The 18473-nt window shown below is 42.3% G+C and overlaps 2 protein-coding genes and 1 long non-coding RNA gene across 8 annotated transcripts in view; 2 read left to right on the top strand and 1 right to left on the bottom strand.

The window, feature by feature from the left end:
* The window catches only part of mntb (MAX network transcriptional repressor b), a 22630-nt gene extending 12284 nt beyond the window's left edge, over window positions 1-10346 (top strand). For all 6 annotated transcript variants that reach the window (XM_085289333.1, XM_085289330.1, XM_085289332.1 and 3 more), the window contains 2 exons: window positions 5993-6185; window positions 6348-10346. In XM_085289333.1, the coding sequence (XP_085145459.1) occupies window positions 5993-6185; window positions 6348-7162 (1008 nt within the window). In that variant the 3' untranslated portion in view covers window positions 7163-10346. The remainder of the gene's footprint in view (window positions 1-5992; window positions 6186-6347) is intronic.
* Window positions 9924-18473, bottom strand: septin4a (septin 4a). Its single transcript, XM_085289336.1, has 13 exons — window positions 18323-18473; window positions 17860-17882; window positions 15887-16261; window positions 15147-15243; window positions 14775-14861; window positions 14548-14671; window positions 14236-14370; window positions 14020-14137; window positions 13028-13129; window positions 12806-12902; window positions 12454-12616; window positions 12227-12329; window positions 9924-12135 (listed from the first exon to the last, which is right to left on the bottom strand). The coding sequence occupies exons 1-13, from the start codon at window positions 18366-18368 to the stop codon at window positions 12064-12066; spliced, it is 1542 nt and encodes a 513-aa protein (XP_085145462.1). The 5' UTR covers window positions 18369-18473; the 3' UTR covers window positions 9924-12063.
* The window catches only part of LOC146565902 (uncharacterized), a 28612-nt gene continuing 27465 nt past the window's right edge, over window positions 17327-18473 (top strand). Inside the window, exon 1 of the long non-coding RNA XR_014894172.1 lies at window positions 17327-17442. This is a non-coding gene — a long non-coding RNA (uncharacterized LOC146565902). The remainder of the gene's footprint in view (window positions 17443-18473) is intronic.

The following is an 18473-nucleotide window of genomic DNA, read 5'->3' as shown; positions in this document are numbered from 1 at the left end:
CCTTTAAAGCACTTGGTAACTATGGCAACAGGCGGCAGGTGGCCGGGGCACTGTAGTGAGTCCGTTCCTCCGTGTTTGTCTGCATGAGGGAGTGTGCCAGATGCAAGACTAAACGAGTCAAATTCTGGTCATATTGGTCTTTCTGTCAGCAGTTATGGATGATGGAGCACTCACAGGTGCTTTCAAGACATGGATAGTCCTGCTGCCTTGTCCTCATATCAGATTACAGATGCATATGATTAGAGCAGGGCGATATGGCCAAAAATATTTATCACGATATATATTTGAAAATTTGCGATAACGATATAACCGACGATATAATTGATGCGAGACAAAATACAACTCCACAACATTACTAGCGCAAAAAGACAACCTTCCATTTATTTTCACTTAAATAAGAAGCTGGTTTTTATGTACATTAAAGCTTTATAAAAATGTAACAGTGCAAATGCAAATTCCTTGCTGAAAGTTTAACCAAAAGGCATTTCCAGTAGAAATGGGCTGACATATCCTGAGCATAACCATGTATAATATCCACTGAAGTTAAAAAGAGGTGCTTTGCAACATTAAACTGCAGTGTGCAGTACGCATTTTTCGGACCATAAGGTGCACAGGATTATAAGGCACATTAAGCGAAACAAAGCAGTCAGATAAATCAAACTTTATTAAACTCATTCTTCTTGCTTCCTCCACTTCTGTACCATTGATTCATTAATGTTGAATTCTCTGGCAGCTGCTCTATTCCCATGTTGTTGCAGTATATTAATGACTAACCTCGTATTGTGGATGGATTATCTCAGTTGTTCTCCTGACTGAAGTTTGGTCCGTTTACAGCATCCTGCCATGCGATTGCATTTGTTTCTAACCATGAGGAACCTTCACGTTAACTTTTATAAGTGGAAAAGTGTTAGTGTTCGTCCTCCAGCTTCACTGTTTATGTTATGCTAACATAGCTGTGTCGCTAGCGATCACGTAGCACATCATTATATACCAGCTAGCCCAACTTCAGTAACCCTACAAACGTCACTGCTGTTTAGTTTCCTGTCTTCATTTATGTTGGAAGTGATAGCAGAGCTGTACGTTTGATTTTTTTCAGAAATCTCTCAGTCAGAACATGCAATATCATGCTTAGGTAACTAGCGAAACTAGCGAGCTAACTTCCGCTAGCTTCCTGCTAACTTCTAACTCCGTTAAATGTAATAACTTTTGTTTTCATGGATGCCTGGAAGTTAAACTTTATAGTTACACCTGGTAAAGCAGCAATGCTGATCGTTTTATTAAAGATGAAAGAATTTAGACAGTTTTTAACTCTCAGTGATGCTGCAGTGTTGTTTGACCTGAAGCATACGGAGTTTAGGACCCAGATTACTCCCAGATTTAAGAGCATCTTAGTCCGACAAATACGACAATAACAACGGCCGCTTGCATGTTCTGCAAAAAAATGTGCTTTGTTGTGTATCTGACGGACAAACACCAAACCAGTTCCACATCACGGAAGTTGCACCATTTTTACAAACCAATTCTGGTTCATCTGTTTCACTCAACAATCGGCCATGTGCGTATGAAAACAAAGGCACTGCGCATGCGCGTTTTACTCCCATTCTATCGCGATATTTCATTTTCCTATCATTGCCTAACATTATACCGGTATTACCGTGAACGGTATAATATGGCCCAGCCCTACATATGATTAAGAAAAAACCTTCCGGGGCAAATTTCATCTCACCTGAGTCATTTGCACCTTTTTTTTTTATTACAAGGAACTTTCTGAAATGAGGATGGATAAAAGAGCGATAGATGAAGCACAGGAGAATAAGGGGGGAAGGGTCTTGAGGGAGTGGCGGATGTGGGGAGGAGGAGGAGGAGAGGGGAGTGTGGGATGGAAGTGTGGAAGAAAGAGGAGGAGGAGGGGGGTTGGGAGGGATCCAAGAGCACCCGACTGGCAAACATCCAGTCGCATCACTCCTTATATGTAATTGCCCCTGCGCTTCACCCAATTAGAGGGCTCCTTATGTTTTTTACAAACTGCTGCTCAAGCAGCCAAATCCTCACAAATGGGGTTGCCAGGGAAACAGCTATGGGTGGCAGCTGCTTCCTTGGTGATTTAGTGCAGGACTAATGGTGTCTGGGTTGATGCGAGAAGACCTTGAAATGATGTTCATGGATGCACATTCGCACTTCGGACACACTTGCAGTTCTTCGGAAGTCCTTGTATTTCAAAGAGTCTGCTGTGTCAATTAAGTGTCACATCTCCAGCACTGGAGTGCGTTAATGCTACGTGGAGCTCCGCAGATCTATGGTTACATGTTGTATGTGTGTAGTAACACTTTGCAGAAGTGTCAAAAATACTGTTAAAACGGACGCATTTGATTAAAGTGGGTTACTCGTGCTTTTGTTTGTCTTTTAGTTTAGTGCATGCAGTGGAGAAGACAGGCGCATTAAAATGTCCACTACAGCTATTGATTGTTTCTCATCCCGGCATCTTTTGAGCTCCATGTTGGTGAACTCCATGCCGATTCAATTTCCTTCTCAATCAACATCTGACCTACTATGCGTATTGCACATAGATGATATGCTGCTGGGTCAGGGGAAGACCGCCTGCAAGTGCATCTGCTTTGGTTGGCTTCTGTAACGTTTCTCACTGCACAGCCAGAGATGCTGATCCATCCAAAATCTGTGTTAAAACAAGCTTCAAATTTGTGACGACAACATGCATTTTTATCAGAACAGAAAGCTGCCCCTAAATGTGCTCTACTCAGAGTTTTTTTATGTATCAAATGCTTTTATGTTTCTTTGGATACTAATTTTAGCTAAAGGAGTTCAGTAATGACTAATGTCAATAAACAACTGGCTAATTGTTTATTGACTGGCCAAGTTTGTTGTAAGTACACTGATAATAGGTATGCAGTATTTATACTGGTCTCACCGCTGCTCTACAGCATGACGTGTAGTATTTACAGTAATCCCTGGTTACACTGCATGCATATAAAACATTATGTCATGTAATGTTTCCACTGTGTAATCACCATTTATGTTTTGGTTAGTGGGGTTTAAAGTATCAATAAAAAGATGACGATCCACTTTTGCTTCTCAAATGGCGAAAAACACAGAAATCCACAGACTTCTATGAAGTTTGTTAAGGCAGTGACTCTGTACTATCTGTGGACCGTTTGTGCTTATGTGTGTAGTTATGCCTTCACCTTAGAAGTCGGATGTCGTAGCTGACTTCACATTCCAGTAGTAGTTTGAAAATCATGGAAAAACAGGTTTTGGTTTGCTCTGTAGTGCAATGAAACTATTACTGTGTCACTCGTGATACGGTGCTTGGTTTTTGTTTGTTTGTTTTTGCACTTAAAAGCACTACTGGAGCACATTCACAGACAAACTGGTCAGTGCTCTGCATATGGTTTATTTAGCCACAGCATTGGTTACAGATAAGTTTTACTCTTTTGCTAATGTTTACTTTAACAGTCAATCTTGGATTGCTGAGTTGGGTTCGGTAAGGTTGCACTGAACTGACTTCAGTTCAAAATTGGAGCTGGAAACTCATAAATCGTTACCTCAACATCAAATGAAATTCACCAGTACCTCCCAAAGGCCTGCTTTGAAGCCCAGATCAATGTTTTGATTGATGCCAGCTCGTTCATGTTAACATCATTAATAATAATTTTACACTGCGTACACACAGAACCTCTAGTGCAAAAGCACCAGTGTTGTTTAACTGTGTGGTTACATGTGATTTGTAAATGTAACCTGGTCCTATGCTGACAAATCACTGGAACTGATTTTTGCTGTAATTTCCAGCACTGCCTCCTCGTCGCTTATGACCTCTAAAACTGCTCGCACGATCAGGCTTCACACAACTGCGTGCGTGGACGCACAAAGACGGGAGGGCGTTGGTGTGAGCGGTGTTGAGCTGTTAAGTGATTTGAGTGCTACTAACCTGCACCATGTGAACTGTTTAAAGAGGGCTGTGGGGAAGGTGGGTTCGCGTGTGAGGCCATCACGTGCCTGCAGAGAGTAAACAGCTTTTCCTGCAGTAAGATCATGTGTCCCCATATGCTCATTTTGTGTAATCTCGCTTGTATTTCCAGCCTTACCTCAGTTCCCTTTTGTTTATTATCCTTTCGGCGGTTCGCTTCGTGTTTGCGCTAATTGTCAGATAAACACAGCCACAACAAAAAAGACAATTATACCCGTGATATACATTTATCAGCAATGTCCTCCGTAACAGTGGCACAATTACCAGCAATCAGACCACCACAAACAAGCCTATGCTGGCTCTAAATGGGCCTCGGGGGGTGAATGCACACATAATCATGACAGGTCTGCACACATTTACCTTACTTAGCAGAAGTCTGTTATTTCAAACCATTTGATTAGCTGTAGTATTGTAATTTGAAACCCACCTTAAGATTTGATTTGTCTTACAATCCTTGTGATTTTCCTTCTGTTTTCAAAGTTAAAACCCTCGTGGTGGGTGCCAGAATAAAGTGCAAGTGGCAAGCGCCTAATACCTCCTGGATTTGTTCAGCAGTTATACTGGAAGAGGTGGCGCTCTGAGACAGTCTGATACATCACTGAGGATCATTTGCACCTTCATTAGGACAGGAAGCCATTTTCTGCCAAGCCTTTTTTTTTCCCTCCAAGTTTTCATGCTGGCTATTCAACATCTCAACCAGATATTTAGTTTCCAGAATTAATCAGCTGCACACAACATACTATTCTACTTTTCTCCTCCCATTCCCCGCCCGTACCTTCCCCTCTACCTCCTCCCATGCGTCATTCCTCATCAGTAATCTGCCTTAATGTCCTTAGCCTGTCATAGTGTTTGGAGTTCATGCGTCAGCTGACCTACACAGAAACTGGGTCACGACGATGGTGTGGCGGGGCTGGGAAAGCTCTGCTCTTTCTTCCTAAATCTTTCCATGAAGCTTCCGTTCTTCTTGCGTTTCCTGCCATGTTTATAATCATTTCATTTTCCTCCACAAACACATTCAGCTCACTCTTGCTGCATGGCGGTGCTCTAGAAAGTAACGCATTTATTATTAACAGATTTCAGTAATCCAGTGACAGAACTGTAGCAGTAATTAGGAACTATTATCAACCCCAAAGTGATTTGGGGTTGATAATAGACAGGAGGGTGTTTTCTCTCACTCTGGCCTCAAGAAAAAAAACTAGCGTGATATCCAAGAAATGGGAGGAGCTTAGGTAAATGACTAAATGCCACTAAAGCAGTGTGGACATGCTTGAATTTGCAGGCGTGACTTCCCGCTGGTGTATGAATCTGGGATAGCATGGATAATGTTTGTTTAGAAGTACAGGGAGAAGAAAAGTTGTGTTGTAATGCTGTTTATTTACAGTGTGGGTATTTAAAAAGAATTCTAACCTGAAACAGTATTGGGTTTATTCTGAAAAAGCCACATGGGTTATTAGTTAAAAGAGGCAAAATGAGGGAGTTTCCCTTTTCTCTGACCTTTCTTTGCTGTTAGCTGTTGATTAAAAGTCCCCCGTCTGTTTCATATTAACACACTTCCACTGTTTCGCAGAGCCAAATCCCCCCACGCTTCCCTCAAAGGCACAAACTTGAAACAGCTGCTTAAAACCAGGCAGCATCAGTCAGCGCTAACAAAGTAAGGACAGGTTTTTCTTGAAAAGAAACTCAGCCATAGGATTACTCGTCGTCATATTGATGTAAATGATTTTTTAGATAGCCTCACTTGAGACTGCGCTACTCGCCAGTTAGCCTTAACATTAAAAGCACCCGCCTGATGCTATGTAGCATCCCCCTGTGTACCTCAGATAAATCTGACCCAGTGCATCCTTTAGGTTCTTTGGGTTGCAGGATGAGGCCTCCTGGTCTTACTTCACCTGTTGTTGGTAATTGGTTAATACATTTTTCATTTTTCTGTTTTTGTATCATAAATGCAGATATGACGACATATTATATTTTTATAACAGTCTACACCTGTTCTCTTTGTCATCCTTTAAGACTCTGAAGCGCAAGGAGAAGGAGTACGAGCACGAGATGGAGCGTCTGGCTCGAGAGAAGATCGCAACGCAGCAGCGGCTGGCCGAGCTGAAGAACGAGCTCAGCCAGAACATGGACGCCATAGAAATCGACAGAGTCCTCAGACAGACCATCCAGCCAGAGGACGACCAGGCGTCCACGTCCACGGCCTCAGGTAAGGGAACAGACTGCAGCAGTTTGTTTTCAAACTGAATCGCAGGAGAGAAGGGTGATCAGAGAAGTTTGTTTTTGGATGTAGCAGTCGTTACATGTGGTTTGAATTTTACTTTTACGTAAACATTCATATCGTGATCACTGTTTCTGCTCTAATCTGCAGAAGGAGAAGATAATTATGAGCAGGACATGGACGAGGACGTTCCCGCCCCTCCTGCTCCCACGCCCCTCCCCAAACCGGCTCCTCCCATTTTACAAGCTCAGCCGCTCATCACCCCTCACCTGGCGATCCAGCACACCACACTGCCTATCCTCACCAGCGCCTCCCCCGTGGGTCCTCCTCCACCTCAAGCCATTGCCCCTGCTCCAGCCCCGGGTCAACCCCCACCGCCACCTCCTCATCCTATCCAGCCCCCAGCCATGCAGGTCCAGCCCACCGTCATCGCTCACGCCACTGTGTCCCATGCTTCAGTCATCCAGGCTGTCAATAATGCCCTTCCCACCAATCACAAACACCTAACGCATATCGCTCCATCACCTGGCCCCAACTCTTCCACACCTCAGCCGATCACAGCGGCTCCGGCTGCCCCTGCCACCGCCACTCACCAGCCAATAACTGCCCAGCCCATCGGACACATCACCGTCCATCCGGTGGCCCACCTGGGCTCTCCTTTGGCATCCCACCTCCCGACTCTCTACCCCCAGGGCATGTCTGTGTCCCAGCCCACGATGGTGGGCCACATCGCCCACACCTTCGCCCACCACACCCTTCCTCACGTCCAGGCCAATCCTCAAACTAACACTAACGGCGCCCAGGTGAACAGCGCGACTGTGGTGAGCCAGGGAAGCCCGTCGCTAGGGAAACCCACAGCAGTGCTGGCCCCCCACCCACAGCTGGTTGGACAGGCTACTGTCCTGAACCCTGTCACCATGGTTACAGTCCCAACCTTTCCCGTCAGCACGCTCAAACTGGCCTGAAACAGACAATAATACCTGTAGCGATGGATGTGAGACAGGAGAACGAGTTTTCATCTCCTGTCAGTCGCAGAGTCTCTGACAGACACGTGAACATTTGAGCATCAACTGTTTCTGGACTTTGTGTGATGAATATCTTCTGAGATATTTCAGTCACAGCTCTGTTAGTTTGTGAACAATTACATTAAAGCTGAGTCAGCAGGTCGGGCCATTGTTTGTGAAAATGTGACTGTGACGTTTGTCTCCCCCGCAAACACAGAAACTCTGTTTTACCTTTTTATCTTCCTTCCTTTTCTCTTTATTTTACCGCCAGAGGCACTAACACAATAAGCTCTGTTTGCACTCAGGCATCAAGAATTTACTTTAACTGGTCATTCAGTCATTTAGGGGAAATGATTACAGCGAGACAGAGAGAGGACTTTGAGCTCGTGTGGGACGTGTAACGTCACTCCTGTGTTTAAAGGGTGGAGCTGGAGTTGGATTCAGTGGTCTCATCCAGATAAATCACACGCAGGGCCGTTTATCAGTCAATTACATCACATAACATTACATAGTTAATTAGGGCTAAAACATTGTCACGTACTGATGCAGTTATTTAGTTTTTTCTACCAGGAACACGACAGGAAAGTTTTTTGTTCTTCCCCTTTCGCCATGATCTAAGTTCGACACGTGGCAGACGAAGTCATTCTTTAAACATCTTGCAAATAGTTTAAGGAAAAGAATTTGAGGATGGTAGTGCAATAAAAAAAAAACCTGACACGCTGCAGTTCAGAATACAAAAAAAGGAGACAGCACATCTTTTTAAAGGCAAATTCTGCAGTGGAGTTAATTTTTTCATTTTCTTTTTATCCACTACCTCAGAAGGCTTTTATTTTGGAGGGCGACTCCAAAACAGCGATTTGCTCCAGAGAATTGGGGCAGTGATTGCTCGGTTTGGTCAGCGTACAGTAGTGTCTGTTATTGATGGCCCTGTGGAGAAGTTGTGTCATGTTAACCACAAATAAAAGTAGGGCAGTAAGTTTGAAGCGAGCAGGAGCTGAGTCAGAAAAGCAGCTGAGGACAGAAGCTGGCAACTGGGATTTTCCAGCTATTTGTTGAAAAAAATAGTTAAAAGTAGGAAGAGCGTGCAGTGCAGTCAGCTTTGATCTGGTTACCTACACCCACAGTGAAAAGCTTGCCTTCTGCTGGGTTTTTAAAGAAAGATGTTAAAGGCTCTCAGCTATCTTTCACTGCCAGATTCAAAACCTGAGAAGTTGCCCAGTTACCCACAGGTCATTTGAGTGCATCAACTCCCGTCAAGTCTGCACACACTGGTGGTTATTGAGGCTTAAAGCGGCTTAACGAGCCCTCAGGAAACCTCCTAGGACTGCTCCGAAGCTCGTGTTTGTGCGTTTTAATAGGATTGTTTATTAGCTAAGACATTTTGAAACCAACCAAAGGCTGAGCGAGACTGTATGCAGAAAATTGTCTGCATACCTGCTCTCAAACAGTCAGGCAGGTTTCCTTTTGTCCCTTTGATGAGTGATGTTCCTTCAGCACACTGTGGAAAACAGGTTTCCAGCCGCTTTAGTGTAACGCAACAGCTCCCTCTGCTGTCGTTACCCAGGCACACACAGCACACAAGTTTCCGATGAGGCTTGTGATGAGGCTTGTGAAAATGCTTTTTTTTTTTTTTTTTTTTTTTTTTAAACTTAACAGAACGAAACAAAATTATATGACTGTATGGAAGCTTGTTTATGCCACTAAAATAAAAACAAAAAACACAATGTTGCCGTTCAGACTTCTGAGAACATAACTTTAAATGGTTAATATTTCGAAATTTCAGCTTTCTCAGAAGTTTCGCTCAGCAAGATGACATTTTGAAGAAATAAAAAAATTTAAAACATTTTTTTTTACATTCTTCCAGTGGCAGAAACAACCTTCCATAGATTGAACAGGTGAAAACAAGTAGATAAAGTGATAACTTTATCTACTTGTTTTGGAGGGCGATGCAAGGCCAAAAATACAGCTTTTCATTCCAAGAGAAATTTGGAAGAGATGTACGACAAATGCTGAACACCAAATCTTCAGCCGCAGTCCAGAAAATTTGTTAAAAAAAAAAAAAATCAAATGTATTTAAATTTAAAAAAAAACCCGAAAGTGTGTTCGTGTGCGAGCGCATTCTCACAGCCTTCTCGCCAGCCTTTTCATCAGATTTCTCTTCGGTATAATGTCGTCAGTCTTGCGTGGCTCTGCTCCTCACCTCCTCTGCTGGTTTCCGTGTGTTACGTATGTATATGTGACTGTTTTCAGTATGTTTTATATTCTGTACTATAGCTAATCCTATTGTACCTGTAGCATGGCTCTGTTTTTTGTTTAGGTTCTTTTGGGAGGGGGGTGTTTACCCTTTGCCCTGTGCATGATTGAATGTGTGTGTGAGCGTGTAGCTAGCAGGTTATTTTTTTACACAGAGGTGATTTATGGTATGAGCCTGTTTGGGTGCTATTGTGTGTGCCTCTACTCAGTTTTCCTGAACACTGTGACAGCTCTGGCAAAACACATCGAGCGAATGGAAGAGACAAAGAATTACTGTCACACTCGTTTTTTTTTCTTTTTCTTTATTCTCCTTTTTTTTTTTTAACATGTAAGGTTTCCATATTTGTGAGTTGGACTGAGACATGAAATGTAGGGGGGGGGGGGGCAAAAAAAAGCTGTTGATCCTTTCTTGATAACCTAATAATGTCTAATATTTGAGTTTTTGTAATATTTGTATGTATGTATGAAAGTTTTGTAAATTTGTGATTGTATGCACGTTTTGGCAAATGAGTGTATGTATCTTCAAAATTTTAAAAATGCTTGTTTCTTTTCTTTTTTTGTTTTGTTTTGCATGTAGATTCTGTTTAGTTTCTTTTGATTAGAAGTTTTGTTTTAATGTTTTATTTCTGGGACCATGTACAATACTATATAACGTGGGCAGAATCTTGGACCTCATGCTACATTGATATTATATATGAATATAAAAAACATCTTTTCCCTATGGAGAAAGTTTTAAGTTATATATCGCCTGTACACTTTGGGCTGCCTTTTAGATCTAACTGTCCACTGTTTAAGATAACCATGATAATAATGGATTAAAAAAACATATTAATGAAGAATTATGCTGATGAAATAATAAAGATTCTTAATAAATCTTATTACATTTACAACACATTTTGCTTCTGCGTGAGTGGTTTTCAGAAGAAAAATTTAAACGGGCTTAAGACAGTTTTTTTTACTTGTTTTTTTTTTTTTTACAAAACAGCAAAATTGGATATTAAAAATTACAAAACAAGTCAACTCACAAGAAATAAAAGCATGAAAAACTGTTTAAGTTGAAACATTAAAAAAAACTTACTTTGCTACAGTGAACACTAGATGGCAGTATGATATGGAGGCCTAAAACTACCATGATCAAAATTAAATGAACAAATAACTTGTTAAATAAAAACACCATAAAATAAAATAAAAAAATACTTTTTTTTGGTAATGTGTTTCTGCATCATTATGCAAATTAGAAAGGTTGTCGATCGAAGTGGAGCAACTTTTCACCTACTGCACATGTCAGAGGGATCGTGTGTTAGACGCAGGTGTTGAACCTTTTTGCTTTCAGTAATTTAGAAGTGTGAGGGCTCATTACAAATTTAAATACGGAAGAAAAGTAAAATAAATATCAACATATTTGTTTTGAATAACTTCTTTACCAAATGAATGATGTATTTATTTTGTTTGTGGCAGCTTTGGTCCATTAACGAGGTTGCTGATAAAGGGATCATGTTCACATGATAAAGAAACAAATCTACCAGTCATAAAAAAGAAATGCAAGTGTTATGTGGTGAAATATGTTTTCACTCTTTGCTTTGCAACAGATGTCTGAAGACGAGGTGCTCCAAGCTGTACTAGAGGCAGCGGTGCCTCCTGCTGTTCAGGAGGACAATGTCAGGGCAGAGCTGGTCTTTCTGGATCAGGATCATTTTCACACACGTCCTTATCATTTAGCACCAATATGTCTCCTATCAAACATGTCTGGGACATTCTGGGTCAGCGTGTTCATCAGTGTGTCTTTTGCATGATGAACACGCCCCAACCAGTCAAACCAGCCCCTCCCTGAGCCTGGATCCACCAGTTAAAAGAGGGGTTTTCCTTCCCACTGTCGCCAAAAGTTTGCTAATAGGGGGTTTTCTGATTGTTGGAGTTTTCTCTGTATTACTGTAAGGTCTTTACCTTATAATAAAAAGCATCTTGAGGCGACTGCTATTGAGATTTGGTGCTATATAAATAAACTTGAACAGCAGCAATCATCATTATCATTGTACAGCTGCAGGCTGCTCATCCAGGAATGGAGAGCAATTCTTCCACACATCCAGGAGTTGGGTGACTGCTTGCATTGGATCACATCTTATATTTACATATGCCATAGTGTTGGTCTATAAACTCTATTTAAAACACTGACTTGTGTTCCTTTTTTAGCTAGCATGTGACTAAAACAGTTGGAGCACTCTGGTTTTTCGAATGGGTGACTCATTCCAAAGTCCAAATCAGTTATCCTGCTGAGATGCTCCCAAACAGCAATACTGAGCTTTTGACTTGCATGTCCTTGCAGTATCCTTAATAGTTATAGAATGTTTTAGGATAAAGTTCATGATTTTTCTTTTCTAAAGGCGTTTAGGATTAGGAGGTTAGATCGGGAGTTAGATCTGGAAAAAACAGGGAAATCTTTTCTAGTATCTTTGGAAAGTCGTGATTCCAACTATGATTCTCACTGCAAGTTATCCTAAGTAAGAACAATTAGAAATAGGCTCAGTTTCAAGCTTGCCAATTGCCAAGGCCTCCTCTGTGACTCTGGGTGCTCCTCGTCTGGCTCCTGTTTCAGGGATGTACGGTGAGAATCAGCAGCCACTTCTATGACTGTGCTGCATCTGCTCCTGAATCCGCTCCAGCACCTCCTGCATCTTTCTCAGCTTAAAAACAAAATAAGAGAGTAAATACAGGTCTGATTACTCATAAGCTAAGTTGATGAATGAATGAATGAATGAATGAAGAGAAACACACCTCTTCATCCTTTTCATAGATCAGTCTTTCCTTCTCAGTGTCAGCGACGGCCAGAGGCAGAGGAAAGTCTGCCTCACTACCGTCCCGATATTTCTCACGCAAACTAAGACCAGACCCACACACACAAAGATATTACAAAAATATCTGACCTCACTGTGCTTAACAGGGTTTTTTTCAAGTTTTTTTTAATATTGGTTTGTGGTGTTGTGCATCCTGCCTCCACCCACCTGCGTTTCCTCTCCAGCACCACCATGCGTGTCATGTTCTGGATGCACTGAGCTCTGTAGTTCTCATAGTGAATTTCCCGCGTCACGTCCTTCAGATCCTGCATGTGCGTCCTCACCAGCATGTTCCTCAGCAGCAGGAAGTCGGAGTGAGCCGGGTTCTCCACTGACCATGCAACAGCAACATTGTTACCGCATCATACTGGATTCTTTGTTATCAAATGGAACAACAGCCAGGTGCGCAACTGACACAAAATGTACTCTAAGGGGTAATGATTGAGTAAAAGTAAACCAAAAAACATAAAAAAAAAAAAAAACTAAAGTAAAATTAAAATTAAAAGGCTTGGGGTAATACCTTCTACCACGCCCCAGGGATAGACGCGACCCCTGAACTTTCGACCTTTACTCTCCACCTGTACGTTACTCCCAATCACAGCAAATGGGATGCTGTTCTGCAAGAAAACAACAACAACAACAACGACGACAAAGAAAAAAGCCCAAACCAAAATAAACCGTCAGCCTTAAAATAGACCAGACAACACATTTCAACCATGACAACGTGAATAAAATGAGGAACCTTAAGTATCTGTTCCTGTGTCTTGAAGTCTTCGTCCTCATCTGAATCACATTCAGGAAACTGGTAGATGTTTATCCCAAACTGCTTGATCTCCTCCCTGATCTGGAGCACATGAACACACATTAGGAGAAGATGTGTAACAGAAATAGATAAACTATATAACAGAGATTGGAGATCAATTACAGAACAGAACTGGGTTGCCAGAGGGTCAAATCGGCCCTGCTGGATAGCTTTGCATAGTTTGAAATTAAAGGAGTCATGAATAATTCCAACTTGGTGCACTGCAATTCCTGCTGTGTTGTGATACAAGGCAGGACGGATCCATGCGTACACCAAACTCTGACCCTAACTGCAGAAATCAAGACTGCTTCAATCCGATCAGACCAGGTAATGCTTTTCCAGTCTTTTTGTGTCTGGTTTCAGGACCCTGTGCAAATTGTAGCTTCAGTTTCCTGTTCGCAGCTGACTGCAGTGCCACCTGGTGTGATAACCTGACATTGTGCTTCAAAGTTCCACATGTGTGTTCAGAGATGCTCTTCTGAATACCTTCACTGTAATGAACGGCTATGTGGGTTAATGTTGCCTTCATGTTAGCTCCAAACAGTCTGACCATTATCCTCTGACATCAACAAAGATTTTTCACCCAGAGAACAGCTGCGGGCTGGATATTTTCTCTTTCTCAGACCATTCTCTGTAAACCCTAGAGATGGTTCTGTGGGAAAATCCCATTTAGATCAGCAGTTTCTTAAGTACTCAGACCAGCCCTTCTGGCCCCCCAAAACTATGTCACATTCAAAGTCTCCTAAATAATCTTTCGTTCCCATTTTGATGCTCACTTTGAACTTCAGCAGGTCCTCTTGGCCATATCTATATGCCTAAATGCATTGAGCTGCTCCTGTGTGATTGGCTGATTAGATATTTGTGTTAACAGAGAGTTGAACAACACCCAGTGAAGCAGCCGTGTGTACATATTGGTATAACTGAGCTGTTACCTTCATCTTCTTTCTGCAGACCTCTGCTGGTGTCAGGCTGTCAGCTTTGGCCAACACAGGAATTATGTTGACTTTTTCATGAAGTGCCCTCATACAGTCCACATCCAGAGGTCGAAGGCTGATAAGAGAAAATAGTCACATACAGAAATGTGCAAAAATAAGAAAAAGTTTAGCTGATGCTGTTGGAACAGTGTTATCGCCGTTTCATCAGTGTACCCATGTCCGAACGGTGAGATGAAGTAGAGGCAGCAGTGGACTCTGTTGTCCTGAATGTTTCTTCTGTTCAGCCCGCTCTCGTCTCTGAAGTACTGTTCAAACTGCTGGTCGATGTAGTCGTCTATGTGCCTCCAGCTGATGCAGAAACAGAAAATGAATGAGTGAAACCTGGAGGCACACTGACACTCAATGTCAGCGATGAAATCAAGGGCTACGTATGTGCTTCACGAGTTCAATTCAAATGCCACCAAAATACCAAAGTCTTGCTCGAGTTAAGCTGGTTTGACTGCGAGGAGGAGTTCGTGACCTCACCTTTCTGTGTTGTTGACGGCATCTCCGAACCCTGGCGTGTCTATGATGGTGAGCCTCAGTTTGACTCCTTTCTCCTCAATGCCAACGGTGTGTTTGATGATGGCGACTGTTCGACTGATCCGCTCTGTAAGCGCACGCAGTTTGTTCAAAGACGCATGAGATCACACACGTGACATCAGATTGTGTGTCTACCCCCCCAATACAGAAAGTGAAAAACTAATACTTACCTTCAGCATTGAGAACTTTTCTGTCCTTGTAAAGATCCGTGAGGAACAAACTGTTGATTAGTGTGGATTTACCGAGACCGGACTCCCCTACAGAGACGTTTGAGTAAGGTAATAAATCATCTGTCTTCCTCGGAAGAATTTGTGTCAACAGATAAAGTTACAAGGATTTATGGACGCCACGCTCCCACTAATCAGTGGCGTGTTTTAATGATCGCTGGCAGAGCAGTGATGTCCGTTATCTCCACTTAAGAAGATATTTTTTTAACTTTGTTTTACTCGTTTATCATCACTTAACTTTTGTGATATTTGATATTTTTGACTTGTTGTGCCTTTTGTAAAACCCTTCCTCCTCAGGAGAGAAATCAGACTCACCTGCGACTATGAGTGTGAATGTGAAGCCTTTCTTCACAGTTTTTCTGTGGACCTGGTTTGGTAATGTGGCAAAACCTACGTACTCCTTGTCCTGATCCTAAAGAAGGAAAATACAAAGATAACATACACATATGGGGATATTTACTGCTTCAATTAGAAATTCTCTCTACATCCTTGAGCTTCAGTGCTCCTTAGTTAATAAAGCAGTCAGATATGGGCCTGAAATGTCCAAACTGGTTATCAGTAGCCCTGTCGTTCTCCTCATGGATACTGTAGCACTTATTATCTTGAATAAATAAACATATATTGTGTCACAATAACAGCCATGACTCTCGCGTCACAGGCTGATCCCTATTGGGCCACAAGCTGGACTGCAAAGGATCACGAAACCTCATTTCACTTTGCCTTTGCCCCAGAAGCTTCGGTGCACCGACGGTGAGCAGACAAGAAAGGAAACCATAGACGCCTCTTAGCTTTAGAGCTTGATATGCTCTTTAAGGACCAGACAGATGTGATAACCAAACTCGCTTGCCGCTTTTTTTTTCCCCTGTGTGAAAGTTGATGTCGTAAACTGTGTTTCTTTGAAAGCTGCATGAAGGAGTTGGAAACTGTTGAACGGGTACTGAAAGTGGGTGTAAGGTTTTAAAGATGTACTACGAAGTAAAGTAACACAGAGGTTCAGGCAACAAACATTTAGAGACATAAACAGCCAGACATTATATAAAATAGTAAAAACATACCTCAGGAGAGTCGTAGGGGTCAAAGCGTCCCCAGGGGCTACGTGGGCGCATGGAAGGGCTGAGCGGCGAGTCCAAAGACACCTGAGAAACAATCTGCCTCCTCAGCGGTAGCTGCTGAAATTCTGGATCTAGTCCCATGTGATTATGCCTGGGAGGGACTGCTGGAGAGCCCCTGGGGTGGAAGGGGATGGTGCGGACCAGAGAGGGAGTCCCAGGAAGGCTGAGGTGTCTCCCGTTGATGGGGCTCCCAATGCCTTCTGCTCCATAGTGGCCTGGTCTCTGGTGCTGTTCACCAGAGTGAGACATGAGAGGCAAATCCCTCATGGCATAAGGATACTGCATGTCCTCCTGGTCCCTTATGGACAGACTGGACAACTAAAACAGAGAGCAGCATGATTTTTCCTCTGTCTGATATTATTTTTTTTAAATTAGGCACAGCAGACGAATATACCTCAGCTGACAGGACTCTTGTGAAAGCCCCTCTCTAATTATGAGTGTGTGGATATATGTGGCTGATAACCGTGCTCTCCTGAAGGTACCGCAGTGATGCTGGGCTGAGGCTGATTTTGGTCATCTGATAGGGGAAAACAGCTCACTTATCTGCCTCTTTTTCTCATTGTGGCTTTGTGTATGTGTCCACAGCCTATGTATGTGTCCACAACATAGACGGATTATCACCACACTCACTCAAGATTGTTGTCTAAGCCTCGTGTTTGCAGTCAAACAAAAAGATGGGTAAGCTGGAGAAACATCGAATCCTAAAACCTGAAGAAAAGTCGCATCATGATTAAAATACTCATCATTCGTGTATCAATCATTGGTCATGGTTGTACCTCTGTCTGTCTGACCTCAGCGAATCAATGGTAATGCTGATATTTTGGCTTTAACAGCAGTAACTGGAGGTGTTTTTCCCCTAAGATAAGCACTAACTAGGCTTCCTGTTAATCTCATAACATTACACACTCCAGACTGCCTGTTGTGAGAAGACAGAAGGTTTCTCACAACAGACCAATAAGATTGTCTTTGTCCTCAGAGGAATTAACTTAATAACTTAAATTTCCAGGGTAGCCACCTGTCCCAGGAGCTCTGTGTCACAAGGCTTTGACAAGGAGATATAAATAACTTAACAAAGAATAGAAGCTGGAATTTATTAAAATGGTAATTGAAGGAGGCCATGAGGGGGTGATCTGTATTCCGGTCATGCAGTAAATGAATCATAATGCTATGACAGTAAAACCATGATTTTTTGGTGTTCCACTGTAATTTTCCTCCCGCTCTTTAGATATCTTTAACACTACTAAAATTAAAATAACCAGGAAACTAAAAAGTCTGATTGTTTGTTGCTCTCTGAATACATGGCCTAATGACGTATCTTTTCTTGCAGTGTTGGACTAAACCCTTCACTGATTAGGTGTGACCTGTGATCTCATTATACCGTTACAAATGCCGTCGTCCATCTGTCCAGGCAGGATGTAGAGACCGTTTGAAGCTGGAGGTTCGTAAACAATAGGGTCAAACTGGATATACCCACAAGGCTGTGAGTGCCGGTTTCTCAGGTTCGTTCAGCATGAAATCTATAGCTAGTTAAAAATAACCCGAATTGTATGTTTTTGTGCTGATTTTGTAGTTTTCCAAAACTTCACTCCACACCTGCTTCCACACAAAATGACTGTACCCTATGATGAGGAGCTAGGATAGGGAATTTCCACCTGCTTTATCCAAGATAAACACCCTGGGCTCTTAAAGTGGTTAAAGGAATGCAGAAAAGCGCCGGCCACGGTGCTGCTGGATTGACCAGGGTTTATCTGGCATTCCTCTACCTGTCAGCTCTCATTACCCACAAAACTTTGCAGTAGGCTTAATCCAGCTTCTAGCGCTCTGACAGGGTTGGGGTTTGGAGATTTAACTCTTAAACACACACATAAGCTCAAACAAACACTACTTCTATAGGCTACTCTACAAAATTGTCCTACCTCCTTGCCCGAGAAAGTTGAAGCTTTGTTTTGAGGAGAGCAAATTGGAAAAAATATATATTAAAAAATTATTTATTCAGGTTTGCTGCATCCATCCTGCACAAGCTAAAAACGTAATCAATTTAACGTTACTACACACCCTGATGTCTAAAAAGTAAATCTGCAATAAAATGCAGAACTGAAATGGAAAAAATAGCAGAAAAATACTAAATGACCCATAACCCCCCATTGTTTATACAAACAGATAAACTGATGAAATTACAGTAAATAAGATGAGAAAACATTAGCTTAAGAATACAATAACCTACAGAGATATAAATCCTTGCAGGATTGTCACAGGCTGCAGCTTCAAATTGGCTGAGCAAATTTTATCTGCTGAAAGTATCAGTGTAGGCCAGTTCCAGTTGCTTTCTGAAGGAGCCTTGTTCTGTAGACTTGTATATTAACTGGATTATAGACTTACCTTTTTTATTGCTGCGAAATCTGACGGGAGAGGACATGTGCTCCATGCTGCTGGTATTCAAGCTGTCCCTGGATCAGAGGAGGGCAGCGCATGGCTGCAGCACAATGCTGCAGATGCTCTGTGGGCGTGTGCGTCCCTGAATTATACTACT

This window comes from Mchenga conophoros, linkage group LG10, assembly GCF_057382185.1.
Source record: "Mchenga conophoros isolate Kocher_MC1m ecotype Shallow Benthic linkage group LG10, M_conophoros_male_GT1.1, whole genome shotgun sequence".
NCBI lineage: Eukaryota > Metazoa > Chordata > Actinopteri > Cichliformes > Cichlidae > Mchenga > Mchenga conophoros.
Note: the sequence above shows the minus strand (reverse complement) of the source record. Positions and strands in the feature narration are given on the sequence as shown.